The sequence below is a fragment of the Physella acuta genome, unplaced genomic scaffold (assembly GCF_028476545.2).
Source record: "Physella acuta isolate Inbredline_101_S28 unplaced genomic scaffold, ASM2847654v3 ptg001294l, whole genome shotgun sequence".
Lineage (NCBI taxonomy): Eukaryota > Metazoa > Mollusca > Gastropoda > Physidae > Physella > Physella acuta.
In genome coordinates this window covers 72,517-84,186 of record NW_026732809.1, presented here as the reverse complement: position 1 = coordinate 84,186, position 11,670 = coordinate 72,517, and the positions used below count along the sequence as shown (strand labels likewise).

Genomic DNA, 11,670 nt, shown 5'->3' with positions numbered 1-11,670 from the left:
AAACAAATTTAATAAAATGGCTAATTTCGCAAAACATGGGAGATAATTAAAGGAAAAAAAAAACCTTCTTACTTAATTTACTATTCAAATATATCTTTACCTTCCTTGCTTGACTTTTGATTCTTTATTTATAGTTATGTTAGGGATCATGGTTAAATTAGATCAATGGCTAATACTATGTTTATATTTTCCTAATAAGTCGGTCCCGAGTTTTATGGAAACTGTAAGTGCTGCCAATTGGATCTATACATATTTGTCTTTAAAAATGACCACTGAATTTTTCGTTAGTTTGATATGGTTAAACTATATGTTTTCTGCTGTTATTAGAAATTAAGTTTTGTTGGATGTGTCAGAATAAAATAAAATAGATACAGTTGTTTTTATAATATATCTACGAAGCAGGATCTTTTTTTAGACATTTATATCGTGTATATTTCACCCTGCATTACGAAATAGCTACGTTTTTGTAATTAAAAGAATCTTATACAAACCGCATCCTTAAAAATATGAATTGAACATAGAACTGGTGTCAACTCTTGACTGATCACAAAACAGCTCATGCAGCAGCATTCAGGATTTAAACCACGTGATAATTGTTTATTTAACGTCCGTGCCTATAAATTTGTCGACTGCTCCACATTTAATTTTCCACAGAATGGAACCCGTTTCTTTTTTTTCCTTTTTTTTTTCAACTAATTATATTAATGATGAAACTTATAATAAATAATCTAGCCTCTGTTTCTATTGAGGCGAAAACAGCTGGGCTCACATGGGCACAGATAAAGGGAGCAGCCCAAAACCGAGTCCGATGGAGATGTGTGGTTGCAGCCCTTTGCTCCCCAGGGGCCACAAAGGAACGATGATGATGATGCTGTTTCTATTGTTCCATACATTCTAAGAAAAAAATCTTTTGTTGCACGTAGTCCTACTTGTTCAATATAAACTTTGTCTTCTATTTATAGTAAAAAAAAATAGAATTGATTCACATTGTGTAATATTTTTAAAGTATTAGTTTTTGTACTAAAATCTAAATTGGCGTATACAAAACTGAATATTGAATATTTTCAAACACAATTTCATTTTACAACTTTTCATTTTAATAGACAAGGACAAAGAAAAAAATCAAACTAAATGTATCACAATTGACAGAAATTAAAATTCTGTCTTTAAAGTTATACAAATGTCATACCTTTATACCAATTACTTCCCTTGAATATATTGTTTAGTAATTACTGTTTTTACTTTCTCGTATATACGAAGTATAGAGAAAGTCTAGTAATCTTGCAAAAAAAAAAAATCGAGATTTTTACAAATCTCGACGTTTTACATCTCACTGAAACGGAAAAATATAATTTTACAATCTTGTCCGTATGTGTGTGTGTGTGTGTGTGTGTGTCCGTGTGTAAACACGATAACTTGAGTACCGTTACAGCTAGGTTGATGAAATTTCATATATAAGTATTTTATCAAAATCGTACATCCGTATCAGCTTTTGAGCGATTTCCGATATTCGGAAGTGGTACTTTTTCTACTTTGAATTTTTCAAAAGCCTATAACTTGAGTTTTATTTCAGATAGATAAATGAAATTCGATATGTAAGTAAAAGATCTAATTCTCTACCTTCTGTCAAATTTTGAGTAATTTCCGTTGACCGGAAGTACTTATTTACGCTATTTCTGATTTCTCAAAAAACGCATGTAAATTTATAAAGTACTAATAAGATTGCGCACTATTATGCACATCTTTATTTAGAGTTCACTTGGTGTGCATTTCTTTTTTCTACGAGATTATATTCTATTTTTAAAAATTGGAGTAATTAAAATGGATTAAAAATTATGTCTAGAAGTCTATATCCCGAGTTGCCATCCCCCATAGTGTTATATTAGAATATTCGAGAAAGTTTAGGGGAGATCACTCCCGGTTTATTTAATCAATTATGCTTTAGAAGCCATACCTAAATGTCTTATTTGTTTGCGTTTTTGTTTGCGTGTAAGTACGGCTCGTGTTTTTATATAAATGAGATTGTATGCGTTTCTGGGAGCATTTTGTTAAATTTCTGTCTGCAGTGATTTCCAACTAAAGAGAAAAAAAACTGCAATGAAATTGATCGCTTTTGAAAAAGTCTGCTATAAATAAATGAAACTTTCATAAGGAAGGTTAAACGAAATTGTTAGCAGAATATATATCGTCAGCTCGGAAATCGTTAAGTAAGCTATCGGGAATACCCCGGTCAGCAAGCATAAAGCTGATGTTAAATGTGTCTAAAACGATGGGCAATAGTAGCTAGTGTTCACTTTACGGGAAATCCTTACTTTCAATTTCTACGTAAGTTGTATTACAGAAAAAGACGTAAGATAAACGTTTTCATCGTTTATTTTAATTTTTTTAGGAATGTAGTAAATTACATTCTGTAATTTTTTTCCCCGCACCTTTACAAAATATATTGGGCCTATGCCTATATTATATTAATATATATATATATATATATATATATATATATATATATATATATATATATATATATATATATAATATATTGGGCCTATGCCTATATTATAATATATATATATATATATATATATATATATATATATATATATATATATATATATACACATATATATATATATATATATATATATATATATATATATATATATATATATATATATATATATATATATATATATATATATATATATATATATATATATATATATATATATATATATTCATTTTTAAAGTTGCTGGTAAAAAAAAAGATAATGTAAAATAGTTTCAAAGATTATGTTACTATTGATAAGCGTATGCGTTCATTCCAAAAACTATAAAAAGCACATGTGCCAACAACTCTTGAACTGATAACAATGTTTAAAGTGTGCTAAATCTGGTTATCGTTGACACGACTCCATAAAACATCCCCGTCAAATTTTACTGAGTCATTACAAAATTCCTCTATGAAGACGGAAGTACTTCCTTTGTTTTAAATGGGTTTTAGTTTCCTCATGGCCTTGATCTAAATCTCAAGGCTAAACAGGCATGTTAGTATATCGTAGCTTGTATTAAGTTTGTCAATCCACTTACATTTTTTAAAAAATCCCCTTTATTTATACAATGTTCCAAAACCTTTCTTTAAAGTTAAGAAACAGAAAATTATTACAAGTGACAACATTAAAATAAACAGCATAAACAACACAATAGTGTATTGATTTAACTAATTTAAATTTTTAATAATCGCACTTCCGTCAACACTATAAAATAGATAAACATCATGATTGTAAATTCGAAATTATAAATCTCACTAATTTACAACGCATTAGCTAAAATTTTCAGCATACATGTAATAACTTAAACAAAACGCCATTTTGCTTTAAAAATACTCGATCTTCTCTTCCAAGCTTTTGTTAACCTGATAATCGGAGACCTCCAGACGTTCTCCATTGGGGGGCAGATGTCGGTAGATCCTAACATGGATATAGCAATCCACATCCACCTTCACCTGAAAAAAAAAACAAAAAAAAAACCATACAGACATATCTGTAAAATAAAACGATTTGATACATTTTTGTTCCTTTGTACTTTTTTGTATACGAAGTAAAGAGAAAGTATAATAATCGTGAAAAAATCGAAGTATTTGCAAATCTTGATGTGTTACACCCCCCTGAGTCGGAAAAATATAGTTTTACAATCTTGTCCGTATGTCTGTTTGTGTATGTGTGAGTGTGTGTGTCTGTGCTTGTGTGTGTGTTTTTGTCTGTGAACACAATAACTTGAGTACCGTAACAGCTCGGTTGATGAAATTTGAAATACAAGTATTATATCAAATGAGTAGTTCTGTATCAGCTTTTCAGCGATTTCCGGTAACCGTAAGGGGAACTTATTCTACTTTCTATTTTTCACAAGCCTATAGCTTAAGTACTGTTTCAGATAGCTTAATCAAATTTCGCAAGTAAGTAAAAGATCTCATTTTCTTTCTTCTTTCAAATAATGAGTCATTTCTGTTGACCGGAAGTAGTAATTTACGCTATTTCCAATTTCTCAAAAAAAAAAAACAAAAAAAAAAACGTATGTGAATTTATAAAGTACTTATAATATTCCGCACTATTATCAGATTGTTTGGCGTTCACTTGGGTAGCAATTTTTTTTTCTACCAGATTATATTCTATTTTAAAAAGTATAATTAATTAAAAATGAATTAAAATAATGTCTATATCCCGAGTCGCCATCCCCTGTTGTTTTATATAAGAACTAGCCGTCCCGGCCAGGCCCTGCTCTGGCTTCTGTGAAAAACCTTTCCGTTAAAGACCATTACCTGTGTGTTTAGTAATCATCATAAACCCGGCATTGCCCACCCAAACCACAACCAACCAAAACAACAAAACGCAAACATAACGCTAACACAATTAGAAATACAAACGAAAACAAAAACCTAACAACAAACCCAACCACAACCACAAACACCAATACAAACACAAAGAAAAAACAAACGAAAACAAAAACCTAACAACAAACCCAACCACAAACACCAATACCAAAAAAAAAAACAACGAAAAAGCAAACGAAAACAAACCAAATCCAAACGCAAAACCAACCAAAAACACAAATACAAACCCAAACAAAAAAAAACACAAACAAAAACGAAAAAAGAAAGAACAAAAACGAACCAAATCAAAACGCAACCACTAACGCAAACCCACCTAAACACAAAGAAAACACTAACGCGAACATAAACGCCCGGGGCAGAATCGCCTGTTTTAGCTTAATAAACGACTATAGTACCCCAACTTATTCATAGTTTTTGCACTCACTTAAACGAACGCGCCTGTTTCAATTTAATGAACAATTATAATACTCCAAGCTTATCCGTAAAATACCTAAAACATTTGCACTTGATCAATCCCCGCTAATTATGTAATTATTTTTTTCCCAACACCAAAACAAAGTAATTAAAAAGTAAATGCTTTTCAACTAATGCAATGATTTCATAAAGGGAAGTAATTGTGTTTTGCCTAATTTATCAAAGGGAAGTAAGCGCTATAGGACTAAATAAAAACATAATTAGAATTTTTGTAAAAGATGATATTTTTTTTAAAACTTGTGTTTAATGAACATGCCGACAATTATTACTATAATTTGAAAAATGAAAATGATTTCCCAACACTTTTAATAGTAATTTTTTAACTCATAAATTTAGACAAACGCGCACGATAATTGATCTAACACTTAAATCCGTAGAAATGCCAACGACAAACATATGCGTTACAGAATTGAGCTTTATATTCGCGGAAATTTAGGGGAGATCACTCCCGGTTTATTTTAGTTAGGTTCACAGAGTCGGCCCTACTCTAAGACCTTTCAAATGATAACAAACGCTGAGAAATAAGGTTCACAAGCATTCAGTAGCTGTCTGTTTATACAACCAGTTTGATGTTTATTGTGTAGGGATAAAGTACACGGATATTAATGCAACTGATGTTTACGACATTAGCCTGGTGGTTTTTGTCTCTTTACTAATTAGGTTAATTGGATATAGCCTTACTTCGATAGTCCTTATCTTTCAATTTTATATTATCATGAGTATACATTTCACCTACTGTATTTCACTAAACTTGACGCTACATTTCACAATTATAATTTGCTACATCGCATTTGTTATTTTGCGCTATACAGTACGTTACATATTACACTTGTCTGAGTTCTGGTAAGCTTGGCTGCTATTCTCTCACACTCCACCCCCCTCGCACAAACACACAGACACACACAGGCACACACATCGCATTACAGAACACTCAACAAACACACTTCAATACACTCACACGCACACAGAAATACACAAAACTTTATTAACACATGCTTCGTTTAACCTTTGAACCCAGATGTAACGAGTTAACCACTTTAAAAAATGTACTGAGTGTCTGTAGTTTGAAGCACCTCGTGACCTTTCTACTTAAAAAAATTCTATCCAGCACAATCTCCCCTTCCCTCCTGTGTGTGTGTGTGTGTGTTGGTAAGGGGGGGGGGGGGTCCAACAAGAATGGAAAAAACAACAACTGACGGTAAAGAAAATATTTCATAACTAAGTCCATTCACCGAATTGTTTGTAGTAATCGTTAGCTTGGTAGAATAGTTGAGCACGCGACCTTTTCAGTGTATGTCGTTAATTTTCTTAAGCTCGAATCTTTCAGATGATTCAATTCTTGGACAGTGAAGAGAATATGACATACTACAGACCTTACATGCGACTGCTAACACGAAAGTCTCGAGTTCGAATCTTCTAGTTCATGTCAGTAGAACGTCTCTGAGTTCACCCAGCTTTAATGGGTACCTAACTCACGTGAGGAAAAGTAAAGTTCGCTGGGTATAGTCCTGATCACGTTATCCCTTCATATGCGAAGGTCAGTGTCAGAAATAGATTAACTCTACTTCACCGACCCATCGACCGTCGGGTTCAAAAGAGTACTTAACTTACTCACCTAACAAGCGATTCACACACTATGTATATATATATATATATATATATATATATATATATATATATATATATATATATATAAATTAGGCCAGTATAAAGTCGACTTCAACTTTAATTTTGTAAATTGGTTTTGTAAGTTTTTTTTTCTAATATACGTGGCACTGTATCAAAGCACCCCCCCCCCCCCCGTTTCAGATGACGTAAGAAGGTCACTGACCTTAACAAAGAAGTTTGTACCTGCCACTACCTGTGACCTGTACCTGATCGCCTCAAACACCTTGAACGTTCTATTCATCTTTTCCTCCAGTTGGGGACGTATCTAATTAGTCATTAGAACATGACACTAATTAGGCGAAAATAACTATGGCATTATTTACTGAACATGTAGAAAAAATATACATAATTAGTAGTAAACTGCTTAATTAATTAATTTTGGCATTTCATATAGGACACATTATATTTAATTAACCCCACAGGTAATTTTACAAATCAATTTACGTAAAATATGTTTTTATGAAGTAAATCAAGAGAGAATAAATACTCCCCCAAGGTCTGACGTCCTTAATTAACATTGTAGGATATCTTTAATTTACTAATAAGGAGAATTAATCAAGTTTTATTTATCTTAAAATATGCCACTAATGAGAAGAACTAATCAAGTTTTAATTATCTTAAAATATTTCACTAATGAGAAGAACTAATCAAGTTTTAATTATCTTAAAATATGTCACTAATGAGAAGAACTAATCAACTGACCTTGTCCACTATCGTCTGAATCTCCTCATTGGCTGCCTGTTCGTCTGTCAAACCCCCAGCGATAAAAACTCCTTTCCCTTCCATGTCGGATGTCGCAAGTCTGTCTGAAAAGTCTGTCTGACAAGTTTGTCTGACACGACTGTCTGACGTCTTAAATTAGATCCTAGCCGGACATAGTCAGGTCACAAGCTGGTTACAAACAGGTCAAGTGACCAAAACCGGACATAGAGCGGTCACAATCTTGGGGAAAACAGGTCACATGAATGAAAGGGTTTTCCACTTTAAGGGGGGATTGGTACTTAAAGCAGAACACTTCAGCTAATAAGAACGGTTTTTTTAGTGACACAAATTAAAGTTTCCGTCAGTCACAACAATATATTTGTTTTTAGTTGCTTTAATTTTTTTTTGGGGGGGAGGGGGGGCTTAAAATGACTAGTCAAGGGGCTAATAGATAGAAATATAATTTATATTTTCTATAATAGGCAATACGCTAAGAGTGTATTAGTACTTTTTGTAGTGTATACAAACACACATACAAGACTGTTATCAGCCAAATTAAGATAAGAAAAGCTTAAAGGTTGAAAATGTAAAGGTTTAAAAATAAAATTGAAATTTTCCTGATACTTGCATTTAGATGAAGTGTCCATGTCACACTTATAAATACTGCCCTCCACTCTAGTTAGTAAGATAAATACACGTTATAGAGACTGATAACAACTGTTAAATATATTTTTGAAAGGTTCAAATGCGGATATCTTCGATTTGTGATGAAACTATTACTTTTGTAGTGACTTCCTACATAGAAAAAAGTTGGCTCTCTCTATCACCCCCTTTCTTTCCCTCGTTTTCCATATATTTCTCTCTCTCTCTCTATCTTTCTCTCTTTATATATATATATATATATATATATATATATATATATATATATATATATATATATATATATATATATATATATATATATATATACTCAGTCTATTTTTTGCTAATATATAAATATACGTTATAAATTTATAAATATCGACTGTCTTAGGAAATGGGCTTACACAATTTACTTTTGTTATTTCCTCTGATTTCAAACACGTAAGTAATTTAGTAAAACTGGAAATTCCCGTTTGTCGATATGTTCGGATTTCCCTGCTAAGAAAAAACAGAACACAAATACTAGGCCTAGTTTGAAAAGACACTAGGTTCTATCTCAACTTCGGATACTATCTCAATTTCCGATGAGAAAGAAAGGTAATTTATAAACAAAAATTAGTGATAAATAATGTTTGCTACTTTAAAACACAATTTAAATTAATACTTACATAAACAAAACTTTATTATTCCAGATGTAAATGTTTCTTTGTTAAAATATATTTGAATGTGTTGAAATATTTCAGTGTTATCAAGCTTCACTATGGATGTTGGAGACATACCAAGCCAAAGACCAACGGATCCTCTAGTTCAAAAAGTCAAGGAGGTTGACAGAAGCAAAAGGTTGGAGCTGCTTGCTGCTTATTTAACTCTTGTGGCTTCTGTGAACCTAAGTTTGGGTTACCCTGTAATGCTCATCATCTACTGTATCGTCTGCCTAAAGGACCTGAATAAAACGGTCGACGTCAAAAGCGTTATGAATTTAGCAGAAGACTTTGAGGAATCTTCTGGGCCAGACTGCTTGGATTCTCTCAAACATTCAGACGAGGAAAGAGAACTCAGGGACCGAACGTTGAGCCTATTACCTGCCCAGTACAGACCAGCAGTCACAGGGGTCAACAACAACCCGCCCGACCCCCGGGGTCAAACTGGTGACTCTAGCACCAACGTAGGGAGCGGTAGCTCTACGAACACGAACATAGCTAGTGGAAACTCTACGAACACGAAAATAGGTAGTGGCAACTCTACGAACACCAACAGTGCTAGTGGTAACTCTACGAACACCAACAGTGCTAGTGGTAACTCTACGAACTATAACATAGCTAGTGGCAACTCTACGAACACCAACAGTGCTAGTGGCAACTCTACGAACACCAACAGTGCTAGTGGTAACTCTACGAACTATAACATAGCAAGTGGCAACTCTACGAACACGAACATAGCTAGTGGCAACTCTACGAACACCAACAGTGCTAGTGGCAACTCTACGAACACCAACAGTGCTAGTGGTAACTCTACGAACTATAACATAGCAAGTGGCAACTCTACGAACACGAACATAGCTAGTGGCAACTCTACAAACACTAACATAGCATGTGGCAACTGTACGAACACTGATATAGCTAGTGGCAACTCTACAAATACTAACAGTCCTGAACAAACAGGACTTCTAATTCCTTTCACAAGACCAGATTCGGGTACGACCTCAAGAAATTCTTTATCACACGAAATCGCTAATGGTTTCATTAACTCTAACAGTTCCTTAAAACCTTCAAACGACACATACGCTCAAACCTGTTTAGCTGCTCTCGAGAGGCGGTTTATGGCGGTTAAAAACGAGAACAATCTCCTGGAGAAAAACATGCGCTGTGTCCATTGTGGTCAGAACCCCCGGGGGGTGACCTTCCTCCCGTGTGGTCACTTCATCACGTGCAAGAGCTGCTCGGGTCCCGTCCACGCCTGTAATCTGTGTAACAAGAACATTCTAGCAACCGTGGACACATACTTGAGTTGAACACGATCGTCAAATTTTAATGCATGCGAGGATGTGGACACGTAAAACCGCAACAGCTGTTTTAACCAGCTGCACCACACAGCTGCACCAGCTACAACATCCAGCTGCACCAGGTCTACACATCTTTAACACCCCCACAAATTGGTCAAGTATTTTGGTGTGTCACCTGGCAGTGTTTCTGTCACGATATGACGCAACACAACTGTACTTTTGGTTTAAACTTGCTACGGCTTCCTTTTATTAATAACATTAAGTACATATTGATGGAAAATGTAGGATTATCTTATTTTATTTATAAATTTATTTATGTTTACAGTTTGGTCTAATTTTACTTCACGTTTTGGATGTAAATTAGACATTTTTATGATAACATAAGGTGTACAGTTAAAGTATGTATTTATAGGCGTTAAGATTCCAGCTTAAGGTTTAAAAGTTTTTTTTAAAAGATTGTTTCTTTTATAAAATTTCACCTTACTTTCGTTTTAAAACCAATATCAAGCGTAACTATTAATATCAATAAAAATTAAAAATAAAACGTCTCCCAATGTTGATTAATTTTTTGTTATTCTCAGAGTGATTGATGCAAACAACATTTAATTTGTGAAAGACATATTCAATCAGATAAAATATAATAAACTAATTAATATTTTAATTGTACTATTTGTAAACTAAAAATCGCTTAATAATTAAAAAATGAAATCATATTTTTACAGGTGAATACAACAGTACAACATTAATGTTCATTTTTTTTCTCAAATAATAACAAAAAGAAAACTCAAATGCAGACTTCTTTAAACTAAGAAAATATTTTTTTAAAAATAGATTTTATTGTGAATTTTGTTTGTAGGTATAAAAATGTCTTGCTATAAATTACTTTCTCATATTCATGTAACCCTTTAAAAAATATCAGTTATGTTTTCCTAAGCGTTTCTTTACCTTTGAGATTTTTAATTAAATGTATAATTTCTTTGTATCTTGATGTTTTATTTAAATATTAAATGTATATTTAAAAAAAAAAGGTTTTTGAAAATTGTGTTGGAAATCGAACTTAGGTTTTACTTATAAATACTGCTTTAAATTATTTGTCAACATTACTAATCTATTTTAACAAAAAGGTGTTCTTCACACAATTTTATTTTTATTTTTTTCAAAAGACTGTTAAATTATTTCGCTACAAATCTAAAGGTATATTTGGCAAAAATCAATCAACGCCTAAAATTTGACTTAATTCATTAAATCCCTCGCTGTCAACGGATGGTAAGGTAGAGCGGCGGCAAATCCAATGTTTGCAAACCCAGAAGTATCGAGTTCGGTTCTATTGCCTGAGTTCATGTGTGTGATGGAGACCTGAGTCCACAAAGCACCGGTATGTACCCGGTTGTGATCAGGAAAAATATTGGCGGCTGGGCATAGAGTTGACCAATAGGTCTTTTCATACGACGAGGTCAAAGCAAAAACTGAGCTCTACTCGACCGGTCAGATCTGATATTATTCGCTTTGTTTACGTTAAAAATTTCCATATTTTCAAATCTAAATAAGTATTTTAAAATAAAGTCATTAAACAATTGAACATTTTGACAACATACAAAATCAAAACGAATTTTAAGCTTTAAAAATAGAATTATTTTTTTTTCGCATTTATAGAAAAAAATCCTAGTTGAAGATGTTTCTACTTTACCCAAAAATAATAAAACCTCGATGTTTGAGTTAATATTTGATTACACGTCACTAAGCAATTTCTAAAAAAAAGATTCTGTTAAAGTGTGTAAAATATTTTAAGAGAATAGGA

General features: G+C 32.7%; 2 protein-coding genes across 2 annotated transcripts; one reads left to right on the top strand and one right to left on the bottom strand.

Annotated features, from left to right (window-relative positions):
* Window positions 1–3,201: 3,201 nt before the first annotated feature.
* On the bottom strand, window positions 3,202–7,442 carry LOC131958130 (cystatin-B-like). Its single transcript, XM_059323008.1, has 3 exons — window positions 7,229–7,442; window positions 6,690–6,791; window positions 3,202–3,499 (listed from the first exon to the last, which is right to left on the bottom strand). The coding sequence occupies exons 1-3, from the start codon at window positions 7,310–7,312 to the stop codon at window positions 3,371–3,373; spliced, it is 315 nt and encodes a 104-aa protein (XP_059178991.1). The 5' UTR covers window positions 7,313–7,442; the 3' UTR covers window positions 3,202–3,370.
* A 900-nt stretch (window positions 7,443–8,342) lies between these two features.
* On the top strand, window positions 8,343–10,046 carry LOC131958134 (putative PPE family protein PPE12). The gene is made up of 2 exons (XM_059323013.1): window positions 8,343–8,467; window positions 8,614–10,046. Exons 1-2 carry the CDS (start codon window positions 8,455–8,457, stop codon window positions 9,879–9,881), a joined length of 1,281 nt encoding a protein of 426 aa, XP_059178996.1. The 5' UTR covers window positions 8,343–8,454; the 3' UTR covers window positions 9,882–10,046.
* The last annotated feature ends 1,624 nt before the right edge of the window (window positions 10,047–11,670 follow it).

Coding starts and splice junctions, on each gene's coding strand:
- LOC131958130 (XM_059323008.1), bottom strand. CDS start 7,312: ATGGAAGGGAAAGGAGTTTTTATCGCTGGGGGTTTGACAGACGAACAG. Junction 6,792..7,228: donor TTCAGACGATAGTGGACAAG/GTCAGTTGATTA, acceptor ATGACTAATTAG/ATACGTCCCCAACTGGAGGA. Junction 3,500..6,689: donor GTACAAACTTCTTTGTTAAG/GTCAGTGACCTT, acceptor TTTTTTTTTCAG/GTGAAGGTGGATGTGGATTG.